This window comes from Triticum aestivum, chromosome 5D, assembly GCF_018294505.1.
Source record: "Triticum aestivum cultivar Chinese Spring chromosome 5D, IWGSC CS RefSeq v2.1, whole genome shotgun sequence".
Classification (NCBI taxonomy): Eukaryota; Viridiplantae; Streptophyta; class Magnoliopsida; order Poales; family Poaceae; genus Triticum; species Triticum aestivum.
This window is the reverse complement of record NC_057808.1, coordinates 279088345-279104422: the sequence shown is the minus strand read 5'-3', so window position 1 is coordinate 279104422 and position 16078 is coordinate 279088345. Positions and strand designations below refer to the sequence as shown.

At 45.3% G+C, this 16078-nt stretch overlaps 1 protein-coding gene across 2 annotated transcripts; it reads right to left on the bottom strand.

The window, feature by feature from the left end:
- Window positions 1-2151: 2151 nt before the first annotated feature.
- On the bottom strand, window positions 2152-7731 carry LOC123120947 (vacuolar protein sorting-associated protein 32 homolog 2). Of its 2 annotated transcripts, XR_006459602.1 has the most exons (9): window positions 7528-7731; window positions 6916-7021; window positions 6092-6191; window positions 5332-5417; window positions 5159-5250; window positions 4952-5066; window positions 4661-4856; window positions 3675-3728; window positions 2152-2474 (listed from the first exon to the last, which is right to left on the bottom strand). XR_006459602.1 is itself a non-coding variant. In XM_044540902.1 (8 exons), exons 2-7 carry the CDS (start codon window positions 6991-6993, stop codon window positions 4665-4667), a joined length of 663 nt encoding a protein of 220 aa, XP_044396837.1. In that variant the 5' UTR covers window positions 6994-7021; window positions 7528-7731; the 3' UTR covers window positions 2152-2474; window positions 4661-4664. The 2 variants fall into 2 exon arrangements, 1 of the variants encoding a protein (XP_044396837.1); XM_044540902.1 differs by lacking the exon at window positions 3675-3728.
- Window positions 7732-16078: the final 8347 nt, after the last annotated feature.

The following is a 16078-nucleotide window of genomic DNA, read 5'->3' as shown; positions in this document are numbered from 1 at the left end:
AGTGCTTCATTGAATAGGAGCATGTCATTAATGTTACCCCCCGTCTCTGCTTCTATTGTGTGGGTATCTGATAAAGTCTAAATCTCCCACAATTAACCAGTTATCATCATCTGATATTTGAAAATTCTAGAACCAATTGAGGAAGAGAATTCTTTCATTTTGTTGGCAAGGACCATAAACATTTGTTAAGATCCAAGATTCCCCATTGTGGGTGGAGGTGAATTGGATAGGTATGGAGAAATCATCAACATGATAAATCTGTCCAGAGAAGACATTTTCATTCCAAGCAACAAATAGGCCACCAGCAGCTCCAACAGATGGGAGGAAAGCAAATTTGGAGATTCTTTTGGGGCAGAAGTTTTTGCTAAAAGTGTTGTCAAAACTATCTTTCTTAGTTTCTTGAAGGCAGAGTATGGAACATTGTGATTCATCAATCTTATTGGCAATGGCAGTCCATTTCTTGGGGTCATTGATCCCTCTAATGTTCCAGTTAAGCACATTCCATTGTCGGCTCATGATGTGATTGGATAGAAGCACTACCAGAGAGAAACAAATTCCATAACTTGGGGGTGAGGCAACAGATCCTAGGGAAGCAGATATTAATAGAGATCATTACAGCAAAAGTCAACTCAGTCTCATTAAGTTCATTACAGAGAAGAAACACAAACAGGTCCCAAGATAACTTTCCGTTGCAGTACAGATGCAAAATGCCCATGACAAAAGTTCTAACTACCACTTATAATGCTGGTTGGAGGGGTGATTCTCTATTTGCTAATGTCCCTGCTTCCTTTGCTTGCTTCCCCACCTGGATTCCCTCCTTTAGCTTTCTTGGCCTTCTTGGTAATCATTGCCTCAGAAGTGTCCTTCTCAGAAACCTTGCAGAAAGATGTGTTCAGACTTTTAATAATTTTGGCAGGGATACTAGGTGGGAGAGCATGACAAGCCAGACAATCTTTGTCTCTACAGATTGCTTTTTTAAAACCTTTGGACAGCTTTTGGAGTCTACAGCTCCTCCTTACCTCAGTTTCAATCAGGGAAACTTTCTCTTTTCGAAACCAATATGGCTTTATCAAGACAATAATCATTCAAGACTGCTTTGCCGGGGCTTTTAAGTACCTCCACTTGCCTTCCTCGAACTATGCTCATACTCAAAACAGAAGGAAGAATTTATGTCCAAGGCTAAAGCTCCGCCAGTGTTGCGCCGTCTTTTTCAGCTCTCACTTTCAGTGCAAGCCTGTGAGTTGCTTGATCTTTAGCAGCTGACACGAAATCTCTCAGAAACTGGAAAAAAAAGATTGTTCATATCTTGTCTTCGGCTAAGGCCTGCATGTCTCTAACAAGACATACTGAAGTTCATATCTTTTTTGGGTGACTATGGAAATCATCCTGTCGACGTAAGCATGATGGTTTGTTTTGTTCGATACCAAAGGATCCCTAAACACTACTAGATGCCAAAGGATCTTCATACATATGACTATTTCTTGTGTCCAGAGGCAATGATGAGAGTTTGGTGCATCTCTTTTTACACACGGAAATTCTCGATAATTTTTATTTCTCATCAAACGAATGTTGCGATCTCTTGCGGCAATTTTGGGCCATATTGGGAGTAGCGATTCCATCCCAAGAGGGTCCCTTCCGTATATTGTAACATGTCAAGGTTCAATTGGTTTCGCCAAAAAAAGAAGAGTCAATTGGCAGTCCCGTCCTTTTTCTTTCGTGAAAAATGTTATTCTCATGTGCTGGAGTATTTGGAAGTACCATTCCAGCAAGTTTAGTCGAAATTGGGAGCTCCAAATGGATGACACAGCGACCATAGGATTACCCAATTTTGCCCGCCCTTTCCATAGGATTGTAAGTGACTGTGTTCTGGTACGCACTTTTGCCCGCCCTTTCCATAGGATTGTCAAGTGACTGTGTTCTGGAATTAGGGAATCGGTCTTTTACATCGTTGATTAGAATTGCAGCCAAATGACGTCTAGAATAAGCACCAGAAGTTTCACTGGCTCCTATGAACTGGGCCTAGAATTTAAGAAATTGGAATTGGATTTTGGCTACCACAAGAATTTGATATCATAAATACCAAACTCAATAGTACTAGTGAGTTGTATATATAGAATTGAAAGGAAAGAACTGTCCCGTCAACACACCAAATTAGCAAACACTGGAATGAGATAACTTGGTTTACATGGCAAGAGATAATACGGGTCAACAGTAAATAGTGTGCCACAACAATGAGCATTGCACACGACCTGGAATGGAGCTGACCGTGCCAAAAATTATGTCCGGGAAACAGACCTTCAATCAAACAACTAGATAAACACTGGACTGGAGCAGCCTTTCCTGCCTCTGTTCGCCAAATGTCTCCCACCAAAGATTATACACACGGGCAAATATATGTGTAGCCAGGACTCGCCTGCGACAGCGTACCGTCCAGCCAATCATTTGTACATTTCACCTCTTCATTCACTGGGGGCCTGCAGGTTTTCAGTTAGTGTTAAAACGAGTTCATGGGAAGAAATATGAACACAGAACATACAAGCAGATAAAAAAATGGAGAATCAGCATAACAAAATTCCCGTAACAAATAAAATTCATCCGTCTTCAACAGAATAAAACAAATTCTGAACAATCTGATAACAGTAGCCACAGCTCGCTTAGGGTGTGTTTGTTTCAGCTCCAAAGAATAGCTTCTACGGCTTCTCGGGCTCTAGAAGCCGGAGCAGCACCAAACAGCCTCTTTCTGGGCCGGCTCCACAGAGCTCTTCAGCGGAGCACTCCGCAAATAGCACCGAGAAGCCGCAGCTGATAATTCGGGCTGGAGCTCCTCACAGCCAGCTCCAAAGTGGCAAAAGACGGTTTTAGCTCCCCACCGAACTCCATACTACAGCACAATTGCCACATACTGGTTCGTTGTTTCCCTTCTGCAGACACGAGAGACACAGCACAGGGGTTCCTCCAGATCGCCGCCGCCACCTGCCCCATGTCTTCCCGCCGGACTCTCCTCCGGCCGGCGGAACCGAGCCCCCCCCCCCCCCCCCCCCCCGCCCCAAACTGTTCCATCCCAACATCTCGCCTCTGAGCCCAACACCGGACCTCCTGTTCCGAGCTAGACGAGTCAACGCCAGCAAGCAGGTCAGTGCCGCCGCCCCGAGCACCACTTCTCCCTAAGCCAGTGTGTGTGTGTGGTGCGCGCATGGATGCGTGTGTTTATCCTCTGTGCTCTGTGTGTGCGCACTCCAAGTGCTCCCCGAGCCACACGTATTTCTGCCACCGCCGAGCCCCTCCAGATCTGGCCACCACCATGGACGTGCTCTGCATCCATGGAGTGTGTGCCTGCGTCCGTGGCGTGTGGGCTACTACTTCTAGTGCTATATATGCTATGTGCTTGTGCGTAGAAACTTGGATGGATGGTGCGTGATGCGTGTGTGTGTTGGATGGAATGGAACCATGCTTCTAAATTGACATCAAACAATTGTAATTTCAGTTAAAAACCATGAAAGTGGCAATATGTGGCGAAAACTACTCTTAATTGTCATTTAATGATATAACAGTACAATCAACACTTAAACCCAATCTACAGAATACCAGAGGGCATTCTAGTCATTTCAGCACGTTTCAGCACCAGACGCAGCTGCTACAACACAACTACCAAACACCTGCATCTTGGCTCCAACCTTTCAGCTGCAGCTAGCAGCTACAGTTGCTCCTTCCAGCCAGAGCCGTTGCAGCTGCAGCCCAAACAAACACACCCTTAGTACATGCATGAGTCAAGAAGCTAACCTTCTTGCATGTTGTTCCTCCCAGAAACTGCAAGTCCTAGAGGTGTTCGATCAAATGATGGAAGATGGTGCGAGAAGACAAAATGAGAGGACACAGTTTAAAGTAACCATGTCTAGAACACAGGAGAAGGCTACCCGCCCACAACAGGGGATGGGGTTATAGAACATAACACTCGATAGACAAGAATATATTGTGCTGAGTCTAGCAAACTAGCTCCAACAAGAGTGTGAAGCAAAATGTTTTGCTGAACCAGTTCAGCTGGACCAAAGAATCCCACCGTACAAACATCTTTGAGATTCAAGAAGTAATCCCAGATACACCAACCAACCCATCTCCTTTTCCTCATTGTAACAATGTGCATGCCATATGTTTTCAATACTAAATGATATCATTGTAACAAGTTCGAAGCATATTGGTCTACATGCATCCTGAATGTGTCAATTGTTTTTGTTGGTGCAGCTGAATTTAAGATCAGAAGAACTTGTTTTGGTGTTGAAACCATTATAAATCAGATTAGTTTACACACGGCTGATCTGCTTGCCAACTCTTCATGGGGCTAGTTGCCAACAGGTTCCCCCCACCACCCTCAGATATATGTCAAACTAGAATGCCAGTTCATGTTTTAATAAGATCATACGTGCTCTATGTCCTGACCAGACCCAGAAAAATCTAGTGAATACAATTGCATGGATTAATCTCTTATGGTACAGAATATGCAGTTAATTGACTGCATCTATGCACAAGATTTAAGATATATGTGACCCACAAAATTTGAGATCACTTCAATTACCAAACTCAGCAAGCGATTAGCAAGTGCTAGTCGGATGGACGGAAGAGCATAATACATTATACAATATCAAAAAAAGGATAAATTAATGACCTGATCACAATGCCATTTCAGCTTGCAGTGCAGCAAGCTCATCCTCCTCAGCCGATGCTTTCTGTGGAGCAGGGCGAGTTGGTTGCGCCTTGCCTGGGACGGGCGTCGTATGAATAGGAATAGTTACAACAGGCTCCAGTAGTTGGGATTCCAACTCTGCTCCCTCCAACTCTTCCAGCTCCGCTTCCAGTTCATCCTGTCAAATTTTCAGTGCGATAGGTGTTAAATGCATCAGAACAAGAATGAAGTCTAAACCCCAAGATCATATATCCTAATTGGCTAGTGAGTTACCTCGTCAAAATCAGCAGAAGCTCCAAGAGGAGCTGACAGAGCATCTTGTATTTGTTTCATGTTTTCTGTCTGTTCATTAATTTCGTCCATAGTCTTGTCGACATCATCGATATTTCTGTAGCACAAAGAAAAATGTTCATCTTGAGACCTCAATTCCAGGAAACAATTAGTGGAGCAAATCCTAAATTAAAATGGACCAATACTCACGTTGCTTTTTGCATCGCTTTCATAGCTTTAGCTCCAGTCCTCAATGCATCAACAGTCTCTGTTGTAGCTTTAGCAGCTTCTAACATGATCATCTATATAACAAGATCAAAATTGTGAAGATACATGGATGCAACAACCAGAGAGAGAAAACATAGTCAGAACTAGGAGGTAACCTGATCATGGATTCTCAACTGGAAATTCCCAAGCTGCTCAATTTGCTGCTCATAAAGTTTTTTCCTCTTCAATGATTGGATAGCCGCTGATGAAAAACAGTGATTCAATTGATACACAGTACTTCTGCAGTTCTGTAGTACTCTATTCTACATTACATAATAATGAAGGCCAGATAACATTCCAAGGTAATCAGATTTTCTCAACTGAAGAAGAAAGAGTGGACAGAATCAAAATGAATAAGCTGTATTTAGCTACATGAAGAATCGTCACCACTTTTAAGTAAAATGACGGTAAAGGTTGGCTGCCATAAAACAGTACACAAGACATGCACCTTATACACGTGGGAAAACTTTGTTTTTGCCACTCTAGTTTTTGCCTACTTTGCTTATGCCACTCTAGAGTTTGACATTTCACTTTTGCCACTCTTAGTTTTTGACAATACATCACAACTGCCATTTCGTGGCAAAAGCAATAATTTTAGTGGCAATTATGATACATTGTCAAAATCCAAGAGTGGCAATTATGATACATTGTCAAAAACTAGAGTGGCAAAAACAAAGTTTTCCCATGTGTAGGGAAAATTTTGTTTTTGCCACTCTAGTTTGTGCCTACTTTGCTTATGCCAAAATCATTGCAAAGTAGGACCATGGCATGTGTATAACAGAAGTTGATTACCATTTTACTTTGAGATAAGCATATTGCCTCCAATCAACAGGTGGGGGGGGGGGGGGGGGGGGGGGCTATGGTGATCAACCATACCTCTTTTATTCTTTGCTTTTGAGAATTCCTTGGCCCTCTCAAGCTCAGCGCCTGCTTTTTTCTCTAACACTTTCTCTTTCTTCTCCAGCATATCAAGAGTCTAAATAAATACATAAAAGGAGTGAGAATTTTAAAATGTTTATATATAATAGGCATAAAAAGTGTCCAAAATCTATTGTAACGCTAGATAGTTCACCACTAGATCAGCAAATAGAGGCCATCTTCCCTCCTTATAAGAGGCTAATAGCTTAACGTTTGCAACTTCAGAAGCAGACGATGAAAGAAAGGACAAGAGTTTATTAATCATACAAAGTTTGCACACCAAATAAACTTGGACAAAGCTGAAATCACATGAGAATTCCTACACACTAAATTCCCCATATACCAAGACAGAAAATTAAAGAGCTAGTTGATCAGAAACTGCCAATGCGATACAAAATGGCCGTCAGAATCTTAATCGTGCATTCAACAACTTAATTATACAAGCTAGAAAGATTAACTACCTCTTTAATTCAGGACCCTCTGATCCAGCGAACGCCAGCTGAGAAGCATGGCAGTTGCGAACAATTTGCATGGCAATTTATGCTTGCCAAGGATGGCAAGTTTAGTTGGCGAACATGGCAACCCGCATCAGTTCATTTTTTTGGCCAGAATTTTGGTGTGCTTGCAAACTAAAGTTGCCATCCTCGCCACAATTAAGTTGCCATAAAAAACGTTCAATTTGCTACCCCCTCCCAGCGAACGTTCGCCAGTTAGCATTTCCGTTAATTTATCCAAAGTGTAGCCGGTATAAGAAAAACAAAACGGTAGACTTGACGCCTCACCTCGTTTAACTTATCCAAAGTGGCCAACGCGCCGGCGTTGGCCTGCTCCTTGGGCTTCCCAAATAACCTGTTGAACATGGTGGCACCTCAAATATGGACTCGGAACCTGCGACACGGAAGCATAGTAAGAGGTATAATCATTCACCGGACAATCATGAGAACAGAAGCTCGAAGAAATCTGGTGCGCAGCAGCGTGACTTGCCAACAAACACGAGTTTGCGACTCACAATCTGGCATTAGGACGCAACAGAGGAAGCCAATAGCAGCTAGACGCGACAAACCTAGATGACAAATTCGCCACTAGAACCAGCCTACATAAATATATCCCACGAGCTAGGAAATCACTTGGGCGCAAGTAAAATTTCTTACAAAAACGACGGAGATGAACTAGCACTTGTGATTTGCGACTACAATCGTAATAGGCGCAGCTAAACCCAAAAGCATCAGCGGAAACCGAGCCCGGAAGCGCCACGACCCCGACCCCGATCCGATGAGAAGAAGCCAGCCGCCTAGCCGCGATGGACCGACGCAAAAAGAGAGATGGGCACCGAACCAGAGGGTGTGGAGGAGATATGGGTGCGGATCTAGCGATGGCGGAGAGCGGGCGCTTACCGGATTCAGGCGGCGGAGGAGTCGAGATTGGGGTTGGCTGACTGGCGTCCGGTGGGATTGGCTGCGGGGGTGGGTTGGGATTCTGTTTAGGTTTCTGGTTGGGGAGACGAGGGGAAGAAGGAAGGAAAGGGAACGAGTCGAGTTGGAGGCCACGCGGACGGGGACAGCCGCGTGCCTGCGTACCCCGCACGGTGAGGTGAAAGAGTAGGCTAAGCAAACGAAACGACTACCTACACGTTCAATCCTTCTCCCTGTTATTTTTTTAACACACTACAAACGCAAGCGCTCGTATACACGTGCATACACTCATCCCTATGAACGCACACCCTATCCCTATGAGCACTTCCAAAAGATTGAGCCGACATCGTCTCCTCTCACTTAATGCACATCGCCGAAAATCTTGAAATAATCCAGGAATAAATGCGAGCACTAGGATTTGAACCCTGGTGGACTGGGGATACCACAGTCCCTCTAACCATCCAACCACAGGTTGGTTCGCCTCCCTGTTATTAAACCCAAAGTCTATAGGTCTTTTTTTTTGCGGGGGAAAGTCTATAGTTCTTGCCCCGATAAGTTTCACACGTGTCGCACAAACACATGACAACTCCGAACGTTTTTAATCACAAGCTTAGTGATGCGAGGATGACAACTTTAGTTGTCAAGCATGGCAACTTTCTTTTTGGATGGTTTCAGGGTTTTTTTTTTCGAATGGCACTCGCTCAGGATGTATCTTCAACCCACTCTTAGCACGTGAGTTGGATTTACTTCTCATCCCCGACGCCCTTTTGTTGGCATCAGCATCTAGGAACCATCCCACGGTATGGGAGGGATGCCATGGACCAAGGGAGGCCAGGGTTCACCATTGCTCACCAGATGCAGATCGACCACTTTCTGATATTCGAGGTCCTCACCCTGATGCTTTCAAGGTCATTGTCTTCGATCGTTCATGCGCAGAGGTGCTCATCAAGTGCGGCCAGCACGAGCCACCCTTTGCCATGATCGATGAGTGAGGGCTTTGTTATCTCTCTTTGTTAGTGTGTGGGTCCTGAACTTGTGTGAATGTGGTTAATGTGTATGACTGTGTGTGGCACTATTATGTGTATGCTTGTTCAATGTGGTTTAATCTATGCTAGCCGCTATATCATGCCTATGATTGTATGTGCTGCTAACACCACCTCTCTAAGAAGAGATTACTGTGTGTGTTGGTAACATCACCGCTCAAAGAAGAGATTATCATACCACACATGTTGCACGTTGCATCCGAGGGGCGCAGACTTGCAACCAAAATTTGGGCTTGTGTTTTCTGTTCTCGTGCAGCTTGCGGCTTTGTGGGCAACCAATAAACTGCAAAACATGATTCAGAGGTTGTATTAGCTCAATTGTGCTCTACCGGACCACTTGTGCAAGGAGGGGCCAAAATTGACGCGAGCAACCAAATACGACCCACGCAAACCATCATATATCATTGATTGCCGCTCCCTCTATTTTTTTTCTCAAAAAGTTGAGAAGACAATTCAGACCCAGTTTTCTTAGTGAACATCTTATTGTCTTATGTCTCTAGCCAACAAGTTGCTGCCAATGAAGAGCATGTTCATAGAGGTAGCATGTGGATGCGTAGCGGGCCTTCTTTATTGATGATAGAAGGGTGTGAGGACAGTTGTGAAGAGTCCATAATAGCTTCTTGACGACAACTGCTAGGACATACTTTGTATGCATGAAAATGAACACAAGCAGAGCAGTGTAGATGGCTTGCGGGCCCTGCAGCATGCTTTTGCCTAACGCATTAGCGCACATGCGTGCACACACACACTCCTGCACGTTTTATCGCACTAGGGCATGTTTGATTACTCGCATCAATTTCATGTTTCAGGTGAGCATGTCCGAGGAAAAACAACATTTGGGCCATGTTCTCCACTTCATTTGGTAGCCCACATCACATCACTGGGGATTTTCAGAACTACGTTTGGGTGCACCATGTTTTAGGATTTTGGGTTAGGCTTATGCAAGGCGTTATGCTTGTTTGCACACATTTGCCCTGATTTGGCCTGATTATAGTTATAGATCTATCCATCTACGCGCGTCAAAACAAAAAACTTACAGCAGGAAAAATTCTATGAAACAACGAGATGAAGGTAGTAATCAAAGTAAATTTCAATTGGACGACATGTGCAAGGGATTTGCCGAAATTCATCTAAACCAGCATGCACACATCACATGAACACATTAGTACAATACAGTAGGGAGATACACACGAGCATCGAAACACAAAACTTACAACACGAAAGTTGTGTGAAATAACGAGGTGAACCTACTCATCAAAGGAAATTTCAAACGATGGATCAAGTGCGATGGATTTGACAAAATTCATCTAAAATGTCCAATATGAACACGAAATTGAACATTTACAGTCAACAAAACTACGAACCAATCACCCAATGGCATCATAACGTCGATGCGCATCTTTTTCATGTGCAACTTGTCTCGAATCGAAGAACCATTGTGTAGATTAGAAGAGACCAAGGGAATAAGTGAAGGAGGTTAAGGAGGGTCAACAAAACACACCACATGCAAAGCTAGATAATATGAACACGTAATCGAACATTAACAGTCAATGGAACTACGAACCGATCACGGGAATGGAATCACAACATCGATGTGCATCTTTTTTGTGTGTGGAACTTATCTTGAATCAAAGTATAGTTGTGTAGATTAGAAGGGCTTGTAAAGGAGATTAAGGGAGGTAGTAGAACATACCACGTGCAACGTGCGTACCAGCTCACACCGTCAGGGCCCACCACTTGCGCTCACTAGCTCCTTTTTGCGCCCGCTCGGGCCTGGCTGAGACGTGCTTTTAAGATTCGTGTTATGCAGGCCCAACAATGTTCAGAAGCAACCAAACGTGTCAAAGTTGCATCCCTAGGACCTGGCTAAGGAGTATGCAGGCAAAACAAACACGTCCTTATGCACCGAACCTCGAGATTTCTGTCACGCCCAAGATGCGACCCTATCCTAAAGGAACTCAAAGGTCCCACCAAGGATAGAAGCGCATCTTGAAGACGCTTTTGCAAGGTGGATATCATTATATCAACATTACATAATAGATGTGGATACATACAAGGCATACAAATGCCGCAAGAATACATCAATATACATGAGAACAACATCCATCTACGGATGAATCACAAACAGAAACCCAAACGACATCCACCCTACTAGCCCAGGCTGTTGACCTGGAACCTATCCCCTGATCGAAGAAGAAGAAGCAGAAGAAGAACTCCAAAACAAGTAACATCGCTCTCGCTTCATGATCATCGCAAAACCTGTACCTGCAACTGGTGTTGTAGTAATCTGTGAGCCACGAGGACTCAGCAATCCCATTACCATGGGTATCAAGACTAGCAAAACTTAATGGGTAAGGAAGGGGTAAAGTGGTGAGGTTGCAGCAGCGACTAAGCAAGTATGGTGGCTAACATACGCAAATAAGAGCGAGAAGAGAAGCAATGGAACGGTCGTGAAACTAGCAATGATCAAGAAGTGATCCTGAACTCCTACTTACGTCAAACATAACCCAAAACCGTGTTCACTTCTCGGACTCCGCCGAAAAGAGACCATCACGGTTACACACGCGGTTGATGCGTTTTATTTAAGTTAAGTGTCAAGTTCTCTAGAACCGGACATTAACAAATTCCCATCTGCCACATAACCGCGGGCACGGCTTTCGAAAGATAATACCCTACAGGGGTGTCCCAACTTAGCCCATTATAAGCTCTCACGGTCAACGAAGGATATTCCTTCTCCCGGGAAGACCCGATCAGTCTCGGAATCCCGGTTTACAAGACATTTCAACATTGATAAAACAAGACCAGCAAAGCCGCCCGATGTGCCGACAATCCGATAGGAGCTGCACATATCTCGTTCTCAGGGCAACATCGGATGAGCACTATGTACAACTAAAACCAGACCTCAAGTTTCCCCGAGGGGGCGCTGCAAGTGGCTCTAGTTCGGACCAACACTTAGAGAAGCATTGGCCCGGGGGGTTAAAATAAAGATGGCCCTCGGGATGCGCGACTCCCAAGGGAAAAAGGCTAGGTGAGGCAAATGTAAAACCAAGGTTGGGCCTTGCTGGAAGAGTTTTATTCAAAGCGAACTGTCAAGAGGGTCCCATAAATCACCCAACCGCGTAAGGGACGCAAAATCAAGGAACATAACACCGGTATGACGGAAACTAGGGCGGCAAGAGTGGAACAAAACACCATGCATAAGGCCGAGCCTTCCATCCTTTACCAAGTATATAGATGCATTAATTAAATAAGAGATATTGTGATATCCCAACATAAACATAATCCAACATGGAGCAAACTTCATCTTCACCTGCAACTAACAACGCTATAAGAGGGGCTGAGCAAAAAGCGGTAACATAGCCAAACAATGGTTTGCTAGGAAGGGTGACAAAGGTTAGAGGTGGTTTCATCGCAATTTGGGAGGCTTGATAAGCAAGTAGTAGGTAATGCAGCATAGCGATAGAACGAAGCAACTAGCATAGCAATGATAGTAATGAGATCCAAGATGACGGTCATCTTGCCTGAAATTCCGCTAGGAAGAAGAACGAGTCCATGAAGAAGATGAAGCCAGGAAGACGAACCAAGCATAGACGAACGAATCCTCACGATCGCAACGAAACGGGAACTATCGAGAAGAAGCACACAACATGGTAAACACACCACACATGAATAAGGCATGATGCTCAACCAAGTATGATGCATGACAAGGCTACATGAAGCTACTCATGGCAAGAGATGATGCATACAAGAGCAACACATCAAAGCAAGTTTAAATGAGGCCAGAAACAACATATAACAATTCCGGTAAGTCCTCATATGCAAATTTCGAAATTGGTCCAGATCTGAATAAACCTTATGTTCAAGTTGTTAAACAGCAAGTTAATATGCACCAAGATGATCTACATGAAATTCTAGTCAAGTTACATATAAAGTTCATTAGATTTGGAGCTACGGCCTAGAAGATATGAGCAAAACAAGATAAACATAGCATTGATGCAAAATGCATACAAACATCAAGCCAACACACTCAAAACATGGATGCAACATGATAATATGAAGCTACATGCATTTCTAAGCAAGTTTCATGTAGAACACACTCAAAGCGGAGCAACGATGCAACACATACACTCCAAACAAGATATAACAACAATCTGTCCAAAACAACAACTAAGTATCTTGCAAGCATCAAAACAATATGCTACAGCATCCTAACATGAGAGCAAAAGGCATGGACATGATGTACAAGTAAAGCATTACAAAACATGAACACTGAGCTATCTCCATAAATCACTAGAACATGCTCAAAAGGACATGGCAAGATTGCAAACAATAACAGTTTCACAGACTTAGCAGAAATTACTGGACATGACAGAAATAACATCAGGTTGCAAAGTTTAGAGTTATCAAACAACATGCTACAGGAACCGATCATAGCAAACAAAGGCATGGAATGAATCTACTAATTGCATAGAACAAAAGTCCCTTACTGATTACGAGCCAAAAAGGCACAGAAGATATGATGGCACCCATGTAAACATAGCAAGTTTCATAAACAGATTCAGACTTAGCAGAAAAACTGAGCATGGCATAAACAGAATTATGAAGGCATATTTGCGAGCTCAAATCACTCATCACAAAGCATTTCATGGAATGTGAAGGTAACTCACAGTAAGATGGCATAATGGTGAAGCTAATAATAGCAAGAGGAAGACCATAGGGTACATGGATCACTAGCAAAACACATGTCAAAACTGAACTTCATGTTAACAGGCTGACAGTAACATTATTTAGCAATTTGAGAGCAAGATTACAACAAGTTACAGCAGGCTATAAATGCCAACAAGGGCACGGATGGATACACCATAACATGTATAACAAAACACCCTTAGGGAACATCTCCAGATTATACATAGAACTCATGGTGACAGCAGGTTTACATGGCAACAAAATATAACAGACTCAGACTTAGCAGAAATGACTAAGTCACAGAAATCAGCAACATCACGGAGGCTACTTTGCATGCTTGTGCTAGTCACCACATAGATCACAAAAATACATGGCAAGCACCCCTGTAAAGATGTCATGATGTAGTCTAAAACACATGTATACATCAAGCTCATAGGATGCACACACAAAATGTAACGAAAATAACAAGTCAGCAAGTTCTGATAACAGACAGCAGTTAACATCATATAACACTCTTGCAACAATGATTTAGGCATCAAGATGAACTCAAACAAGCATGGCACAATGGAATGAAATTAAGAGAATCTCATGATGAACATTTTGATATATTACACGCAGCAAACGGAGCAACACACATGAAGTTATGATGGATTAAACATGCACACATATTATGAATTTCCTGGGACGGGGAAAATTGGGGCAACCTCGAGTTCGCACGGGAAACGATGCGGCGGTGGATCTCGCCGGAGACTGGGCAGAGGCGGCTCGGGGAGGCGGATCCCGTCGGGGATGGATGGATCCGGGCGGTGGGGGCCGGATCCCGCCGGATCCGTCGCCGGAGCAGGGCGGCAGCAGGGAGCCGGGGACGAACTCCATGGCGGCGGCGGCGAGGAGCACTGCAGGGGAGAGAGGAGAGGTTAGGGAGAGGCAGGGAGATGGAGAGGAGGGGCGGCGGAGCTGGCCTGAGACTCGGCGGTGGCGGAGCCAGCCGGCGGTGGTAGGGCGATGAGGAGGGGCGCGCTCCGGCGGGCGGCGCTTGGCGGCGGGGAAGCGGGCGAGGAGGCGAGGCGCGGTGCCGGCGCCTCGGCCCAGATCGGCCCGGGGCGGGCCGCGGATGGGTTCCGGCGGGCCCGCGCGGCTGGAGGCGCGAGGGAGGGGCTGGGGTGACGCGTGGCGGCTTGCCACTGGTCCGGGGCGGCGCGCTGACGGTCTCAGGTGGCGGCGCGGCCATTGGAGGCTCGCCAAGTGGCGGGACGGCGGTGGCTGGCGCCGGAAAACGAGGGGGAGGCGGTTGGGAGGTAGGGGAAGGGCTAGGCTGCCAAATTTGGAAGGGGTGTCCATATATAGGCAGGGATGACTAGGGTTTGGGTTTAGGTGGGTTTTAAGAGCGTTTCGGAGCCTCCGATCGCGATCTGACGGTCCGGAACGGGGGGGTTAGGTGGGCTGCAGGTGGGTTGTGAAGAGAGGTTGGGCTGAGATGAGAGGGAAGGAGTGCAGCCCGACAACAGTTTTCGGAGACCGAAAACGTCCGACGTTTAAACCGACTATATTGCGGCTGTATGCATAACGGTTGGGCTATCAAACGAACTCTGAATACGATGAAATTTGACAGGCGGTCTATCTACACTATAATAAGACCGCACACCAAGTTTCATCCCATTCCGATAAAGTTTTTATGTCACTTATAAAATAATATTTCGAAGGTGCCTCGGGCGCGTGCGAGTGTGGTTGGGCTCAGAACGGACAACGGAGAGAACCGGGGGACCCGAACGGATGCAAGTTTTTGAAAAACATGCAGATGCAATGCAGATGATGACATGGCAAAATGCAACACGCAAGCAAATGGCATGGCAACGACGGCGAATAACTGGAAGACACCTGGCGCTTCGAATCCGGAACGTTACAATTTCTCTCTTAGGCATAACACCAAACATGTGATGCTCGTGGTTCGTAGCAGGGGGTGAGGTGAGCTCTGGACGTTTGGCGGGGTGGTGCGTTCGGGATGGCTCTCAATGCAAAGCAGTGGCGCAGCCGCTAGAGCACCAGGGCAACGAGGGTGTAGGCGGTTGGGGGTGTCGACGAGATGACGATGCAAAGGTGGACCGCGAAGCCCAGAAGATCATGTACGAGCGGTGGAGTGAGTGCAGCGAAGGTCAACGCTCAACAATCCCATCCGCGCGACCACAGGAGCAACAACCGCATCAAGAGCAAGGATGACGCCGACGATTTTCATGGTGCCGCATTCACAAGGTGAAACGTGGCAGACAGGATTCCATCAACCTTAGAGATCGATTTGGGCAGCAATGCAATGGGGGCAGAAGCCGGCGCTGCGTGAGATGGAGGTGGTGAGATTGGCCCGGGTGGGGCAACGCATGAAAAAAAATCAAGTGACAATCAAACGGACAAAGCAACATCCGAGTCAAAACAAAGCAACGTCTGATGATAAGGGCAAATCAAATATACACATTTTTTTGGCAAACAGTTCTCCCTTTAATATTAGGTAATGATTATTAATTTTATATATATAAGAAAAGGGTAAAATGCAGCTTATTGCAGTTTGGACCAGGTATTATAAGTTGCATCAGTTTGCTCATACCAACATCACAATTGAACATATAAACCCTCCTATACTGCTAGGCAGAACGAACCCCTCCACGTCGCCCCTAAAACGAAGCCCTCCACGTCGCCCCTAAATTGGTGCCACCGCCTGTAAATTTTAAACCCCGCCGAGGGCATTTTAGTCTTTTTACGTGCAGGGGTATAAATCGCAGCCGCTCCCCTGGAGAAACCCTCGCCGCCGCCTC

What these genes read in the sequence shown, in the direction of transcription:
- LOC123120947 (XM_044540902.1), bottom strand. Translation starts at nt 6,993, where the DNA reads ATGTTCAACAGGTTATTTGGGAAGCCCAAGGAGCAGGCCAACGCCGGC. An exon ending in AAAGCGATGCAAAAAGCAAC is followed by an intron (nt 5,067 to 5,158) that starts GTGAGTATTGGT and finishes TTTGTGCTACAG; the next exon opens with AAATATCGATGATGTCGACA. An exon ending in CTTCTGCTGATTTTGACGAG is followed by an intron (nt 4,857 to 4,951) that starts GTAACTCACTAG and finishes AAAATTTGACAG; the next exon opens with GATGAACTGGAAGCGGAGCT.